At 39.5% G+C, this 17,812-nt stretch overlaps 1 protein-coding gene across 3 annotated transcripts in view; it reads right to left on the bottom strand.

Moving 5' to 3' along the window:
• The window catches only part of MID2 (midline 2), a 250,305-nt gene that overhangs the window by 135,349 nt on the left and 97,144 nt on the right, over positions 1–17,812 (bottom strand). For all 3 annotated transcript variants that reach the window (XM_075184561.1, XM_075184562.1, XM_075184563.1), the window contains exon 3: positions 14,414–14,509. In XM_075184561.1, the coding sequence (XP_075040662.1) occupies positions 14,414–14,509 (96 nt within the window). The remainder of the gene's footprint in view (positions 1–14,413; positions 14,510–17,812) is intronic.

Below are 17,812 nucleotides of genomic sequence, written 5' to 3'. Positions count from 1 at the left end.
ATTTTGGTTTTGGTTTTTGTTTTGTTTTGCTATCTTGTTTGAAAATCAATGTTTTTGGGCCTAAAATAACCAAATTTAGTGGTACACCTGTTTCTTGGATAAGTAATGCAATTGTAAAGCTAATAAATTATCCAATAAACAGTTTAATTCCTGTTAGGTAGGCCTTCATTAATTCTACACACAAATCAGATTGTCTTCCTCTCCATCTATGCATATTGGCAATGCAGCCATCGTCTTTGGATGTATATTACACCCTACACTTATAGTTAAATATGTAAAGAAATGGAAAAAGGCAGTTTGGTTTCTGTCTCTAAAAGCCCCCCTCCACTTGTCGAAAATACAAAAAAATTCAGCCATTATAGACTGTACAATATTAATTGAAATGGAGAATGGCAGTTTGGTTTCTGTCTCTATAGGACCAGCTCCACTTGTCGAAAATACAAAAAAATTCAGCCGTTATAGACTGTAGAATATGAAGAGAAATGGATAAAGCCAGTTTGGGGTCACTCTGTCTATGACACCCTACCCTTAAGGATAAATTGCCCAAACAGCAGCCTTTCAAGACGGTATGTGATATGGAAATGCCCCAAGCCCTTTCCTCTTTGGGGATCGATTGCACCCTAGACTTAAATAGAAAGTTTTAAAAAGATGTTATCGTCATCATCTGGATCTTCATCCTCACCCTCATCAGTGTGTGCGTTATCATCACAGACTATCAATTCATCGCCGCTTGAATCCGCCATTAGAGAACAGTCAGTGCTTAGATGTCTTTGATGGTGAAGGCCTTCCTCGTGGAAGATGTAGTTCATTTTTATAAACATAATTTTCTCCACATTTTTTGGAAGTAAACTTCGACGGCGATCACTGACTAAGTTCCCGGCTGTACTGAATACTCGTTCAGAGTACACACTGGAGGGTGGGCAGCTTAGGTATTGCAAAGCAAGTTGTACATGGGTTTCCAAATGGCCTGCTTTTCCTCCCAGTAAGGAAAGGGACTGTCTGACATTTCCATATCAATTACCTCTTGAAAATAATCCTCCACCATCCTTTGCATGTTTATACTCTTATTGGATGGAGTTATGGGCAAGGTGACACATTTTTTAGAAAAATCCTTCAAACCAGCCCAGATGTTAAATTGTTCTGGTCTGCCCCCTGAGTCTTCCCTGCTTCTTTTTGGGAAATTTAATTTTTTACAAGCCGCAGCAGCTTGAGAAAGTGAAGGAGGACACGTCGTCAAGCCGAGGCCCAGTTCAGCGGCCAACTTGCTGAGCAATAGCTCCTTGCAAAAGTTCACATCTCGCTCAATTACAAGTAAAGACTCAATGTAGGTTTTAAACCTTGGATCAAGCACAGTGGCCAAAACGTACTGATCCGAGTTCAAGATCTTAATAACTCGAAGATCATTGTGAAGCGAATGAAGTACTTGATCGACAAGGCCAACATACTTTTCTGAATTACTTGCTTTCAGCTCCTGCTTCAGTTTCTCAAGCTGCTTTTCCAATAGTCTAAATAAAGGAATGACTTGGCTCAAACTAGCAGAGTCTGCACTCACCTCACACGTTACAACTTCAAATTGTTTCAGCACCTTGCACAGGACTGAAAGGATTCCCCACTATGCAAGAGTGAAATACATCCCCCCCTCCTTTCCCAATGTCATGGCTTGTGCAATATGCTTGGATGGCTTTGCGCTGTTCCTCCATCCTCTAAAGCATGTCCATCGTGGAATTCCACCTAGTTACCACCTCTTGCTTAAGTTGGTGGCAGGGCAAGTTAAACTGCTCTTGGAGCTGCTGTAATCTCCTACATGCTGTGGCTGAATGCCTGAAATGGCGTGAAATTTTACGTGCCACCGAAAGCATCTCCTGCACCTCACGGTTATTTCGTAGGAAGCTCTGCACCACCAAGTTGATGGTGTGAGCAAAACAGGGAATATGTTGGAAATCACTGTAATGCTCGCACTATATTGTTGGCGTTATCAGAAATGACATATCCTGGGGAGAGTCCAAGTGGTAAAAGACATGTATGAATCACATCTCTTAGTTTGCGTAACAAATTGTCAGCTGTATGCCTGTTAGTGAAGCCGGTGATACAAAGAGTGGCCTGCCTGTGACAAATGTTACGTAGTGGTGTAAATGCTGATGCTGTTCCTGCTGGTGAAGGTGAATGACCAACCTAGTGGGCTGTCACAGTCATATAGTCTTTGGTTTGGCCACTTCCACTTTTCCACATATCTGTGGTTAAGTGGACAGTGGGCAGAATGACATTTTTCAGCGTAATCTCTACATTTTTACACACTTTTTGGTATAGTTGTGGAATTGCTTTACGAGAGAAATGGTGTCGCGATAGAATTCTGTAACGCGGACACAAAACGTCAATTAACTGTGAAAAACCAGCTGCGTTTATTGTGGAGATTGGACGCAGATCTAACACTAACATTTAGTATCAGAACATTTATATCGCACTAGGACAATCCTATATTATCCAGGAGGTGGACTTAATAATAAACTTTTAATAACATGTCCATCTCCCTGGAAAAGGTGCACCCACACATATAACTGAATGTAAGCATAGACAAAGAACAAGTATGTGTTTAAGGGGCACTCAAAGGATAATGAGGATATTATAAAATTTAAATTTTATTGGATATACATTAAAATAATCTCAAGATTATTTTAATGTATATCCAATAAAATTTAAATTTTATAATATCCTCATTATCCTTTGAGTGCCCCTTAAACACATACTTGTTCTTTGTCTATGCTTACTAACACTAACATAGCATGGCGTCTGTGATTCGCTTGGCGACTGCTGTCATATTTGCTTCCCCTAGCAAATCATTGTTGCACAGTTAATTGCTGAAATGTAGGACTGCACATTTTCTTGACCTGCCTCTGGGCTGACGATTTACCCCCAGCAGCAGCAACAGCAGCAGCAGCAGTGGGACGAACGCTTTCTTCAGAGGAATCAATAATAGTGCAGGAGTCATCCAGCCTTAATAAGTGGGATGCCGGCCAAACTCCGAGCGCTACTGAGGATATTGATGAGGATGGTGTGGTGGGTGTATTTTGTAGCCGTCGGGATGTCGGTGACCGGAGGGTCTTAGCTGATGATGGAGTGATTGTAATTTTTATTGGAAGAACTTTCAGCTTTTCCCAACACTTTGCCATGAACTCTCGTTAAATGGCGTAACATAGACAAGGTTCCAAGATGGTTAAGGTCCCTCCCTCGACTGACTGTGGCTTGACATACACTACAAATGGCTATACAATTGTTGTCTGGATTTGGGAAGAAATAATTCCACACATAAGAAGTGGATTTTTTTTTTTTATGCCCAGGCATGACAATGGCCTTTTTCTTGTCACGTGTCAGAACTGCTGCCACTGGTGCAGGACTTGCATAAACAACCTTATCCTAATCAACATCCTCATTAGCGCCCTCGTCGCCTACACAAATCTCCCCTTCATCCTCTTCTAATTCCAAAGTAGCATCCTCAATTTGTGTATCACCGGCTACACTCGGGCTATTAAGGCACACATCAGCAGAATGCTCGCGATTAGACATCCCACTGTTGGATGGACTCTCCACAGGGATTGGTGTCATTTGTGAATCAGAGCAAACATTATCCTCTAATGCCTTACTGTTATCTTGCAGCTCGGCTTTGACGCGTAACAGTAGTTGTGCACCAATTGTAGGCTCAGTAACTTTTTGGGATCTGCCACTAATAGCCAAAGGTGAAGGCCTCATTCTCTCTTTGCCACTGCATGTGTAGAATGGCATGTTGGCAATTTATTTTTTATCGGCACTTAACTTTTGCTCAGTAACACTTCTTTTTCACTTCAACACAGTAAAAAAAAAAATTGTTTTTGTTTTTTGGACTGATTTCGAAACACTGTGTAGTTTGACATTGCCTTGCCCAGATGACGTACTGGGAACACTAACATCAGGACTGGTGACAGAACCTGGTTGCTCATTCTGATCATATGTGGACTGCATATTCTGAGCCCAAAGCACTTGTAGTGCTAAAAATTATTTGGTAAGATACTGCTGACAGATAGTAATTTTGACAGCCAGAAATATTTATGCACAATTATGGGGGACACCCCAAAAGCACTGGGGAGTGCTAAAATTTTTTTGGTAGATACTGCTGACAGATAGTAATTTTGACAGCCAGAAATATTTATGCACAATTATGGGGGGACACCCCAAAAGCACTGGGGAGTGCTAAAAAATATTTGGTAGATACTGCTGACAGATAGTAATTTTGACAGCCAGAAATATTTATGCACAATTATGGGGGACACCCCAAAAGCACTGAGGAGTGCTAAAAAATATTTGATAGATACCGCTGACAGATAGTAATTTTGACAGCCAGAAATATTTATGCACAATTATGGGGGACACCCCAAAAGCACTGGGGAGTGCCAAATATTGAAAAAAAACAAACAAACTCCTCTATCCTCCTCCCTTCTCTAGCGATTTTTGTTAGCACAATTGGAATCAAAATATTGTATTCTCTGTCCCTGCTCTAATCAGCCTGTGACTACACCCTGCTCTCTCCCTCTGTCAAATGGCGATGGATTGCTGTGGAGGCGTGTATTTATAATCTTCAAGTATCGCGAGAACCAAGCCCCGAGATTCGACGACGTCACAATGACGTTCGGCCTCAGTACTCGGGTACCCTAAATTTGGTAGGATTCGGTTCTTGGGGAACCGAGCCCGCCCATCTCTAATTAAAATGCAGTTTAAAGGATAAGCGCAGACAAATTTATTTTTGTTTTGTATACATATATGGGCATTTATATTGCCACACAACTGGTACCACATACAATATGGGATATACTGAGCGCGGGCTTATTTTTCTCCGGTTTTGTTTCAAAATATTGCCTTTTTGTCATAGCAGCTGTCCATCAAGCCTATTTAAGACACATTTGGGTGTGGCTCACAAGCCAGCCTTTGCTAGATGTAAACCCCTATACCTGGGAGTTGAGTGCATCTGATTTTAACTGCATTTTAATAGTGTTTAAAGCATATAGGTCAGTGTAGGACCTGCATATAATGAGGTACCCTTGACGTTGAGATGCAGGCGTAAGTCTTTTGATCAAAATATGAACTAATACCTCATGTTTTCATTTTGCTAGACACACACAGATATGCAGTTTAAAGGATAAGCGCTGACAAATGTATTTTTGTTTTGTATATATATATGGGCATTTATATTGCCACGCAGCTGGTACCACATACAATATGGGATATACCGAGCGTGGGCTTATTGCCAAGCAGCTGGTACCATATATAATGTGGGATATACCGAGCGCGGGCTTATTTTTTTCTCTGGTTTTATTTTTACATGTGTTTGCAGGTGCAGTGTTTAAATGCAATTGGGTAACCACCCTAAGGCTGTGTGAGCTGTGAGCTGCTTTGCTTCCTTCCATTTATTTTTATCATTCATCATAGTACAAATTAAGATGTGTTTTGTGATCATCTGTGTTCATACAGTGCTTTGCAGAGGTGACATAGGTTTGATTTACTAAAGCATATTGTCTGTCTAAGAATCGTGGGATGATTACAAAATCAGATCTGGATACTAGAGGTAAATTAGTATGAGGAAAATAGTAATTTGCAAAACTTTCTTGTAACATAACTCTTATTTGTATGGATTATAAATACTAATAAAATTTATTGCAGGTCACAATAAAATGCATGTAAAATACATTTATGTTTTCCATAAAATCAGCAGTAGTATTTCATTGAGACATTATCCTCATGATAAAACATTGGACATGATCTCAGGAAAATAATCTAGCTGGGTGCTCCATCGGGAGGGGAGTGGAGTGGAGCTAATCCTTAAGATTAAAGTGTAAAATTGCTGTCAAATTTACTATTCAAAATTACATGATTACTAAAATAGGACTTTAACTAAACCAATAAAATTTTACTATGATTAAAGAATAAAACAATATTGATTGTTCAACATTCTCTGGGGTATTTTCACACTTTCTCAGAGGCTGTAAATGAAATACTACTCCTAAGGGAAGGATGGCTATTCTTCATAACACTTTTAAGCAACTAATATTGGTCTTAATTTTGATTGATTTATTAATTATATTAAACATGTTTATTTTAACACAGTCAATCCCTGGGTCTTCATTTAATGGCATAACTTACATTGCAGACTTTAGATGTATGAGTTAACTACCAAAGCCATCTGAACAGAAAATAGATATTGAAATAATTTTGGAATTACCAGCAATCCAGAGCCTCATTTCAACATTTCCTAAACCAGGTCCCCCATGGGGTAATCCATGTCATTGTCTTCATCACCACTTTGTTCCTCTACTATTCTCTACAGGATAATCGGGACAGTTTACTACTTTTTATTTTACATTTTACTTGACAAGGGCAACAAACCCTACAATACAGACTGACCTTAACAACATGATGCCACATACTGGATCTGACTGCAGATCAAAAAGCTATTTTGTTTTATGTTTTCAAGCAATAATATATGTCTACGTCTTAGGTAGTCTTAGATAGTCCGAGCACCAAAGTCCCTAATCCTGATTCACATATAACCATGAGAGATACCTGAAGATAACCAAAAAGAGATTAGAAAATATTCAAACTAAAGAAGATGCTGCTTTTCAGTTTAGTATCCACGTCATCTCTGAGAGCAAGAGGGAGCTGCATTAAAAATTAGGTCTAGCCACAGACAGATTAATGGTGCGAATTGTTTATTCTAGATCAGTGCTGGATTGTGGGTCGGGTAGAAATAAATAAAAATGCAAATACCATAATGGGGGTAATAAATAGTTGATGATGGATTAGCAATAAATATTTTTAACTACATAACCTCTTTATTGTTAGTTTCATTTGCACAAGTCTTGTCAGTTAATAATGGAGTGAATATCCACACAAAGCTAAAATGACATCGCGGAGCTCCAGGAAAATACTCTGAAGACATGCACATACCCCTGGGCATATTGAGCTCTTTTAGGGGAATGCCGCTCTCCTTAAGGTATAGTACAGGTGAGTGTGGGTAACAACATTGTGTGTGTACTGAGTTTTGAGCAGTATGAATAATAATAATAATAATAATAATAATAAGTGTGTGTGTGTGCGTGTGTTAGTCAAAATTTTTTAATGTGTCTTCCCCAGGCATTAAAAACATCTTGTAAAATAATCCTCAGCACTCACAGGTATTCAGCTCCCCTAGGCATACTAGACTCTGCAATCATTCTTCCAAAGTCATTAACATTCAGTCAATACAGAGTATAACATGTTTTGATCTTCTTTACAAAAAAACCTAGAGTGTGATATTGTCATTTTAAACACACTGACAGCTGAGTTAAAGGTATAATTTAATTTACACTTGCAAAATTTCTTGATTATCTAATTAAATAATTTTTTAAACTTTACATACAAATAATGCTCTGTCAAGTTAACTTTGTATATCCTGTTAACCTGTGATCAAGAATGATGAAATAACAGCAGCTTACTTTACCTGCTATATTCACTCTATATCCCATCAGTGATACTTACCAAATCTGATCGGCTAAGCAGACCTCTCTTATAATTACAACTTTGAATGCATGAGTATCGATCTGCTCTATTGGTTGTATCTAAAGGCAGACGGTCAAAATTAATAATTGAAGTACCATTTAATCTAGAGATGTTCCCTGACCCTGTTCGGGTTTTGGATCTGGATTAACTTCGTGTTTTGGTTTTGGAAAAACCGCCCTCGTGTGTATTGGTTTTGGTTTTGGATCTGGATTTTTTAGAAAAAGTGCTAAAATAAGCTAAATCACATCATTTTGCTTTTTTTGTTCCTACATTATTATTAACCTCAATAACACTAATTTCAAGTAATTTGCAGTCAATTTTGACCACCTCAAAGGTCAAAATATTATTTTCATACACTTTAGGATAAATACTGCAGCGACCTGGCTGGATGCAAAGCGACAGAGCAATGACTCAAACACACGGCAGTTCCTAGAACATCTAGGAAAAACTGGCACACAGCAGTGGTAGAATAGAAAAGTGGTGCAAGATGGAATTGTCCTTGGATCATGAAACCAGTTATGGTTCATTTGATCGCTCCACCCATTTCTTGGATAACTGAGGTAATTCTACAGCTAATGCATGGCCAACGAGCGACGACCCCCCGGGATGCATGCTTTTATCAGATCCACACCAATCTAGGCTGCCAGACAATGCACTAATAAGAGCCATTATAATTCACCAGCAAAGAGCTAGTTCATCACTGAGCTTCGAATCAGCCCCAATTCCCACAAAATTATAATATAGTTAGGTACCTTTGATGTAGAGTGCAGATACAAACATGTGATGAAACAGCAGCAAAGTGGAAGGTAATACATATACAGGTCTATTTAGACATCCATGCTTACATTACTTCTGCAAGCAACGTTGTTCTTTGTTAATAAAACTGTTGTCTTTATGCCGTTCAAAAAAAATAAAAATAATCATCCACCATTCTTTAGTAGGATCAGGTGGAGTTTACATCAGAGGTGTCACTAATTCTGGTCAATTCTTTTACAATAGACAAGACCAGATGTCAAATGTTCTGCCAAGTCATCTGCATCATCAATGGGTGTCTAAGATCTTTGCTAAGCACACAACAACAGTATATGGCACATATAGGCAACATTGGCACACAGCGGTAGCTGAAATTTTAAAGTGGTTCAAGATGGAATTGTCTTGGGCCCTCTCACCCACACTTATGTTGGATCTTAAAAAGGACATACACACTTTAACAACCCAAGCCCCTCAGCCACAAAAGTGCCACTCCTTGTGGCTGAAGTGCTAGGTTCTTTGGGCCCCAACAAAACAAGATAACAATGGGCTTAAGGCAATTAAGGTAACAGTGCTGTTAATGAACTCTACTGTGGCAAGATGTTATTGTCATCATCCACAGCCTCATCCTCAGCCTCTTTAGTCTGTACATCATCCTCACACATTATTAATTCATCACCGCTGGAATCCCCCCATTTCAGAAGTCTCAGTATTCTGATCTAATTGGCAGGAAAAGCCGTCCTCGTGGAACTTGAAGTTCACTTTTATGAACATCATCTTTTCCACATTTTGAGGAAGTAGCCTCGAATTTCGATTGCTGACAAGGTTCCCGGCTGTACTGAAAACTGTTTCCGAGTACACACTGGAGGGTGGGCAGCTTAGGCAGTGCTAAGCGAGTTGGTACATGGGTCTCCAAATTCCCTTTTTCCTCCAAGTATGTAAAGGGACTGTCTGATGTGTATTTCTATGCTGTCATGAAAAAAATCCTCCACCATCCTTTGGATGTTGATAGTAGGATCAGGTGGAGTTACGGCAGAGATATCACGTTTTTTGGTCAATTCTTTTAGACCAGACCAGAAAAATTTGTGCTGCGTCATCTGCATCATTCATGGGTCTCTGGGGAAAGCTAAGTTTTTTCCTGCAGCAGTTGAGTGAGAAACTGAAGGAGACGCCGTCCTATCACGTAACACTTGAGCTGTCATCTTGCTCACCAGGATCTCCTTGCATCTTTTCAGATCTGGGTCAGTTGGAAACAAAGAGAAGACATAGCTCTTAAACCGAGGATCAAGCACAGTCACCAAAATATAGCGATCCGATTTCAAGATTTTGATAACTCTTGGATCCTGGTGAAGCGAATAAAGTACTTGATCTACAAGTCTGACATACTTAGCGTAATTGCTTTGTTTCATTTCCTCCTTCAGTTTCTCAAGCTGCTTTTCCAAAAGTCTAATTAAGAGATTCACTTGACTCAAGCTAGCAGTGTCTGAACTCACTTCACAGATGACTACTTCAAATGGTTTCAGCACCTTCCACAACATGGAAACTATTCTCCACTGCACTTGACTAAAATACATCCTTTCTCCTTTCCCAATGTCATGGCTTGTGGAGTAAGCGTGGATGGCTTTTCGCTGTTCCTCCATCCGCAGAAGCATATACAGGGTGAAATTCCACCTTGTCACCACCTCTTGCTTCAGTTGGTGGCAGGGCAAATTAAATTGCTCTTGTAGTTGCTGCAATCTCCTACACGCTGTTGCCGAATGTCAGAAATGTCCACATATTTTACAGGCCACAGACAGTATCTCCTGCACATCCTTGTCATTTTTAAAAAGCTCTGCACCACCAAGTTTATTGTGTGAGTAAAACAGGGAATATGATGGAATTTACCCAGCTGTAATGCTCTCACAAATTTTTTCAGAAATGACATATCCTGAAGAGAGTCCAAGCGGTATAAGCCATGTTGCAATGACATCCCTTAGCTTTTGTAACAGATTGTCAACTGTATGCCTCTTAGTGAAGCCTGTGATACACAGAGTAGCCTGCCTCTGACAAATGTGATGTACTTGGATACATGCTGCTGCTGTTCCTGCTGGTGAAGGCGAATCACCAACCCAGTGGGCTGTCACAGTCATAAAATCTTTAGTTTGCACATTTCCACTTGTCCACATATCTGTGGTTATGGGTACAGTGGGTAGAATGGCATTTTGTAGCCCAATAATTACATTTTTATGAACCTTCTGGTAGAGGTGAGGAATAGCTTTTCTAGGTAAATGGTGTTGTGATGGAATTTGGTAACAGGAACACATGACCTCAAGTAACTGTCTAAAACCAGCTGCCTTAATAGTGGATATTGGACGCAGATCTAATACTAGCATAGTTGCCATGACGTCTGTGATCCGGTTTTCAACTGGGTGACAGCTTTCATACTTGCTTCCTCATGCAAAGGATTGTTTAACAGTCAATTGTTGTAAACTACTAGTAGTCTTTTTCTTGGTCTGCTTCTGGAATGAAGATTCACCCCCAGCAGCATCAGCAGCAGGACTAACGCTCAAGAATTCTTCTGAAGAATCCAGGATAATGGAGGAGTCATCTAGCCTTACCAAATTGGATTGAGGACTAACTCCAATCGCTACTGGGGAAATTGATGAGGACGGTGTTGTGGGGGTAGATTGCAGGCGTCGGGATGTAGGTGAAAGAAGGGACCTAGCTGATGATGGACTGCTTGTTGTTATTTTTTTAGCATAAGTTTCTGATTTTCCCAACAGCTTGTCATGAACTCGCTTCAAATGGCGTAACATTGATGAGGTTCCTAGAAGGTTAAGGTCCCTACCGCTACTGACTGTGGCTTTACAAACGCAACAAATGGCTAGACAACAGTTGTCAGGATTTGGGTAAAAATAATTCCACACATAAGAGGTGGATTTTTTGGTCTTATGTCCAGGCATGACAATGGCCTTCTTCTGATCACGTGCAAGAACTGCTTCCCCCGATGCAGGACTTACAGAAACAACATCATCCTCATCAACATCCTCATTAGTGCCCTCGTCGGCTACACAAATATCCCCCTCACCCTGTTGCAATTCCAAAGTGACATCCTCAATTTGTGTATCACTGGCTACACTTGGGCTGTTCAGGCACACATCTGCAGAAATGCTGAAAGGGGCCTTCTTTATGGGTACACTATCAAATTGGTCAGGATTACACATAGCACTCGTGGATAGACTCTCCTCAGGGATTTGTGTAATTTCTGAACCTGAACATACATTTTCCTCTAATGCCTTACTGTTTTCTTCCAGCTCGGCTTTTGCATGTAAAAGTATTTGGACACCACTTTTAAAGTCCGAATTACAAGGTCTTGCTTGGTCATGTCTGACCTTACGAGATGCCTCAGTGACAGTTGCAGAACTAGCACTCATAGAGAAAGGCGTAGGCCTCATTCTTTCCTTGTCACTGCGTGTGTAGATTGGCATGTTGGCAATTTTTTTTTGGTCTTCAGAAAACGTTGCCTGGATTACAGGTCTTTTTTGCTTGACTAAGGTGAAAGGGGATTTTTTTTACATTTTGGTTTCCCTGACTTACAAAAACTATGCACTTTAACATAGGCTTTACCAGATGACGTAGAGAGTTTACTATCATCATGGCTCTTGCCAGAAGCTGCTTGGTGCTCCTGCTCTTCTGTGTACTGCTGTGAATCCATTTTGATAACACCGTACAATTTGACTGTAAATTCAGAGGACCAAGCCTGCCAGCCCTAGTATTTGTATTTCAGCAATGACAATTAGCAATGGAGCTCTCCTCTTTGTTTGTAAAGTATATAACAACATACAATTTGACTGCAGATTTACACCAAGCCTGCCAGCCCTAGTATTTGTATTTCAGCAATGACAATTAGCAATGGAGCAATGGAGCTCTCCTCTTTGTGCGTTACCTATATAACTCTGTACATTATGGGACTGGAAATTTAGAAGCAATGGAGCTCTCCTGAATGTCACTGTAGACTTTGAAGAACACTGCTACCCCCTCCTCTTTCTATTCTACCTATGTTGCTGCCCAACTACTCTATAGACTGTACCACCCCTTCTTTGTCCCTTTGTGAAATGGCGCTAGATCGTAGTGGAGGGCGGTACTTATAGAATACAAAACCCGCGAGATCCGAGATCAGACGATGTCGTTTTGCTTCGTTTTCAATTACGAAAAAGCGCGAAAGTACTGAGCTGACTGGGCTCGGTACTCGGATCTGCTAAATTTGGGTATGTTCGGTTCTCTGGAAACCGAGCCTGAGCATCTCTAATTTAATCATAATAAGAGTTATACACAGGTTATAAAGTTAACATCGGAAAGGATTAGATTAGATATAGAATATAATATCTTCTATTCCAGGTTACAACTGATATCAGACAGCGGTATTGATGAATTAATGAAAATAAACGCTTATTAGGGGCTTGAAATTTCTTTTACCTGACAATCCATGATAAGGTGTTTTATTAATTTCATACAAGTATAGAATAAGAGTCATGCATGGCAAGTTTTAAATCACATTTTCACATTTCGCTGTTTTTTATATAACATTTTTATTTTATTTTGATTAATAAAAGTTATGTTTTATATTTTTTTATCAATTGGTACACGCGTTTTTAGCAACAGATGATGACTACATAGTGCACCTTTTCTAGATCCAGTTCTTGCTCTTTTCTGTCTTTGATAACTTTGTATATCCCCCAGACATCACAATGCTCCTGCTATTACATGAGTACTACCTGCTTTGCCACTACATAATTCAATGTTTTCCTTAATTGTTTTCTATTTTTATACATATTCATTTTTTCTTTTCTTGTCACTACTTCATGGTTTAAACGCCCATGTGAGAGGTGGTGTCAGAGGTTGCAGTGGCTGTATAAGTCTTGGAGAAGGGAAAAGGAGCTGTTGCTTCCAGTTGCTCAATTGCGAACAATAAAAAGGAAAAACAAAATCACATACGGTGCATATTTATCATAGGGCGAAAAAGCTATTGCCAATGAAAAAACTGATAGGGCTTGTTATCACTTCACCCAATACAAGAAAGGGGATGGGCAAGCCTATTTACCAAGTGTCTCAGTAATAAAATAAGAGACCAAAAGCAGTAAAAGATGCTTTATTGCTAGAATAAAACCATTTTTAATCCAAAGCTGTTTAAAAGGATTTATTTATGCTTGAAAATAAATTGTATCTATTTTAAATGTCATTTTATTCTTTTATTTTTTATTTCAATTAGTGGAACTGAAATACAAATCTGGGCTTTCAGTTCCACTGTGCATGCCACAATGTCGCCGAGGCAGCTGAGCTCAGTTGCCTTGTGAATTTTTTTTATAAACATCGTAGATAAGATTTTTACCATTGTGATAAACGGCAATAAAAAAAATCCTTCTTATCGCCTGGATCAGGGACATATTGATAAACATGGTCAACAGTGTTTTGTGATATCAGTGTACCTGTAAAACCTTGTGTTACTCTAGGACTTCAACTCCTTTCATCTCATTTTCAGACAGCATACTAGCTTAAAAGGTGGCTAAGCAAAATCTTATAGCGGTGTGCCATAGTAAAGTCAAGGTGAGAAACTTTGTCTAAATGTTATAGGTTTTTAAAATAAACTAGTTCCACGAATGTTGTATCATCCTTGCACTCACAATTCATGAACATATATAAAATTGTGTGTATGTAATGAAGATAAAATCTCCATTTAAATTAATCCAATCAAATTCATATTTATAAGTCTACTACAATGGTTATACATTTTGCATTTAGTTCTCTGCCTGTCTTTGGGCATCCAGCCTTTCCAATACAGTCTAATGAGCAATCACTGAATAGGTAATTCTATAATGAAAATAAATCCTTAAGGGGAGAGGGTGTCCGAAAGCAATAAGTCTATAAGTAAAATAATAATATTTGTAAAAATAAAAGTTGTTGTACTCCCTACTTGATACTTGCCACTCCTGAATCTGAAGTTGTTTTGTCACTGATAACACAAATCTATGCAGATAACAAGCCCCAACAGTTTCTCTTTGCAAAAATGTAGCATTTGCCTTTAGATTATTCTCTGAACAAGAATACGATTAAGAGGGATCCTTACCTCAACCTGCTGGCATATCTGAATGAGTTTTGCCATTTGTGTTTCAAGTTCAGTGCTGTGCTTGACCAAGCTGGTGAGATTCGACTCCAGAGTTTGCTATAAATCATAGAAAGAAATCGTGAAGTTTAAAAATAAACACATTCAGCACAGAACAGATACAACTACATCCCATTATTTTGAGCATTGAAGTGTTTTTCAGGCTTCTAACCTTTGTCATTCTAAAAAATAATATGCCATGCACATCAGGGCTTTGTTTAACAGAGAGTCCCGAGTTCTTAAGCAGAGCATTAATGATAATTTGGGAATACTTAAATGTCCTGCTCTACTGTAAGTAAAACCCACACTCTGGGGTCTACAGAACATCAAAAATTAACTGTTGGCAAGTATGGAAAATAAATTTTTTGCTCAGTGGATTTGGAATGTGGGAATGATATTTACAGAAATATGACAGTACACAGGGTTAAAATTCCTAATGATTTAAATATTTTGAATTTTTATACTCAGGAGAGCAAGCTGCTTACATTTTTGATGTATTAATGGGTTAACGGTTAACCTAACTGTGTAAATTTACAATGAATAGAATCCTAACAAATGCATTTTTCCCAACTGAGCATATGTTCCCTATAAAATGCACTGAAAGTATTTTCCCCAATACAGAAGAAAAAAATTGCCATCTAGCCCTGCTTTAGTAAAAAAAAAAAAAAAAAAAGTTATTCCAAATAAAGTTTACCCATCACAAATATATTATTTCCTTGGTCATAAACTGGTTACAAAATAACATCTGTAAATGTTGAGGTAAAAATGTTCTATTTCTGCCTTGTGATCAATCAATCAATGAATGTTAACCGGCTAGTATATATTGAACCGATACATCTTGCATTGTTTGCAAAATGACAAATATATATATAAGCTCTCATATGCTCTATTTAGTAAAGTGCAAACAATTGGCCTATGTCAGCATTTACACTTCTTTAGAAATGTATGTACATAAAAAATGTTCCCCATGACAAATTTGAAATACAAAACATAAAATTATTGTCCATATTAAAATGATTACATTAACTCCTAGGTTCCCAAACTGTGCGCCGCGGCTTCCAGGGGTGCCGCGGCGCTATTCACAGGGGTGCCGTGGACAGAAAGATGAGGAAGGAAAAAGAAAAACAACTACTTACCAATCTGGCGGCGCCCGGGACCCAGCATCCTCCTCCTTCCTCGTTTCTCACTGAATGCCGGGCGTGACGTCCGGCATTCAGTGAGAAACGAGGAAGGAGGAGGATGCTGGGTCCAGGGCGCCGCCGGATTGGTAAGTAGTTGTTTTTCTCTTCCTGTCCACGGCGGGGGCACAGCGAAGGGCAGATGCTGAGGGGACAGAGCGGGCAGAGGCAGAGCGGGCAGAGGCTGAGGGCACAGAGTGGGCAGAGCTGGCAGAGGCTGAGGGGGCAGAGAGGGCAGAGGCTGAGGGGGCAGAGGCTGAGGGGACGGAGGGGGCAGGGGCTGAGGGTGCAGAGGCTGAGGGGACGGAGCGGGCAGAGGCTGAGGGGACAGAGCGGGCAGAGGCTGAGGGGACAGAGCGGGCAGAGGCTGATGGGGCAGAGTGGGGGCACAGTGTGTGTGTGGATGTAGGGGGCACTGAGTGTGTGGATGCAGGGGACACAGTGTGTGGATGCAGGGGACACAGTGTGTGGATGCAGGGGGGCATGGTGTGTGTGGATGCAGGGGAGCACGGTGTGTGTGGATGCAGGGGGGCACGGTGTGTGTGGATGCAGCGGGGCACGAAATGTGTGGATGCAGGGGGGCACGGTGTGTGTGGATGCAGGGGGGCACGGTGTGTGTGGATGCAGGGGGCACAGTGTGTGTGGATGCAGGGGGCACAGAGTGTGTTAGCTGTAAATTATTCTTTGACAGAAATATAATTGAAAAAAATATACATAAATAAATTATTTTCCCTTGGATTTATGTGTATTATTTTTGTATACAACTAAATAAGTATTTCTGTTCTGACCTAAATATTTATTACGTCTTTTTGACTACTTATAAAACGGGACTGCTCGGTGATTATTTTGGAGGGGTGCCTTGAAAAATTTTTGGAGACTCTAAGGGTGCCGCGAACTGCAAAAGTTTGGGAATCACTGCATTAACTGGAAAGAAGGGTTATACTAGAAAATGTTTTTTGTTTTTTTTTAAATGTAAGTAATTCTCAGTACCTGTTATATTCAGTAAAAGGGGAACAATAAAACACTAGGAATAATATAATAACATGCAAAGCGATGGTACAACAGGTATATCGACTTAATAACATGCAGAGTAATACTGTTAGTAAGGAGGTTAGATATACACTTTCTTCAGTGCACACATCTGTCTTATGAAGTGAAAATCACTCAAAGAGAAATGTTTACTTTCTCAAAAGGCATAAATATATGAATGTATTTACATAAAATCAGGTCCTCTTCAACGGAGCTGTCATTTAGCATAGCACATGCCACATTATACACTGTTTATCTGTCCACTGTGCATTATGCAAGATTTATAAAGGCAGAACAGAGCTTAGCAGAGTAAAGATAATCTATTTGGAAGTATTTCTACATTTCTGAACACTGTAGACTATATAACACATCAATAATTCAGGTGACACAGAATTCCCATTAAATGATATGATTTCTGCTAAGAGGAAAGGTTGCGGAAAGGAGATGTTGCTTTACCTATCATGTAAATGATACCTTATTAATAATTTAGGCCTTTTAGGAAAGGAATTATATTATGTCCAATGAATGTCTATAAGCGTGGACAGCAAGGACGAATTAAATGATGTGTGTTGAGTTTATTATGTGAAGCTCCAAGGCATAAATCCACAGCAAACAACCTCAACCCTATTAGAAACTGTAATAAGGGCAAAATAAGCTGTTCAAAGGTACACTCATTCCTAAAAAAAATATTTTACTAATAACAATAACAGGCACGTTATGCTATGTCATCCATAGTTGAAGATTATCATCATCATTCATTTATATAGTTGAAGATATAAAACACTTTCCAAATGTAGGGCCTGAATCATTAAGGAGAGCAAAGCAAAAAAAAAAGTTTAAGTTTGCTCCTGGACAATCCATATTACAATGCATATAACAATGCAAGGGGTGCAAATTAGTTTATTATTTTGCACATAAGGAAAAAAATTGGCTGTTCTTTCATGTAGCACACAAATACTTGATAGCTTTATTTTTACTGAATTTTAAAGTTGATCTAGGACATGTCCAATACCAACTATAAATCTATCCCCACATTTTAAATTTACCTCCCTGTCACAGATTAGGGTATTTGCTTACTGGATTTTGCAATACTCACCAAAGAGGCGTGGAGTCTAACGTGTTCCTGGTCTTCACCAGGGACCCCCGCAAGGAAGTG

This window comes from Mixophyes fleayi, chromosome 9 (assembly GCF_038048845.1).
Source record: "Mixophyes fleayi isolate aMixFle1 chromosome 9, aMixFle1.hap1, whole genome shotgun sequence".
In the NCBI taxonomy this organism is placed as follows: domain Eukaryota; kingdom Metazoa; phylum Chordata; class Amphibia; order Anura; family Limnodynastidae; genus Mixophyes; species Mixophyes fleayi.
This window is presented reverse-complemented; position numbering and strand designations above follow the sequence as displayed.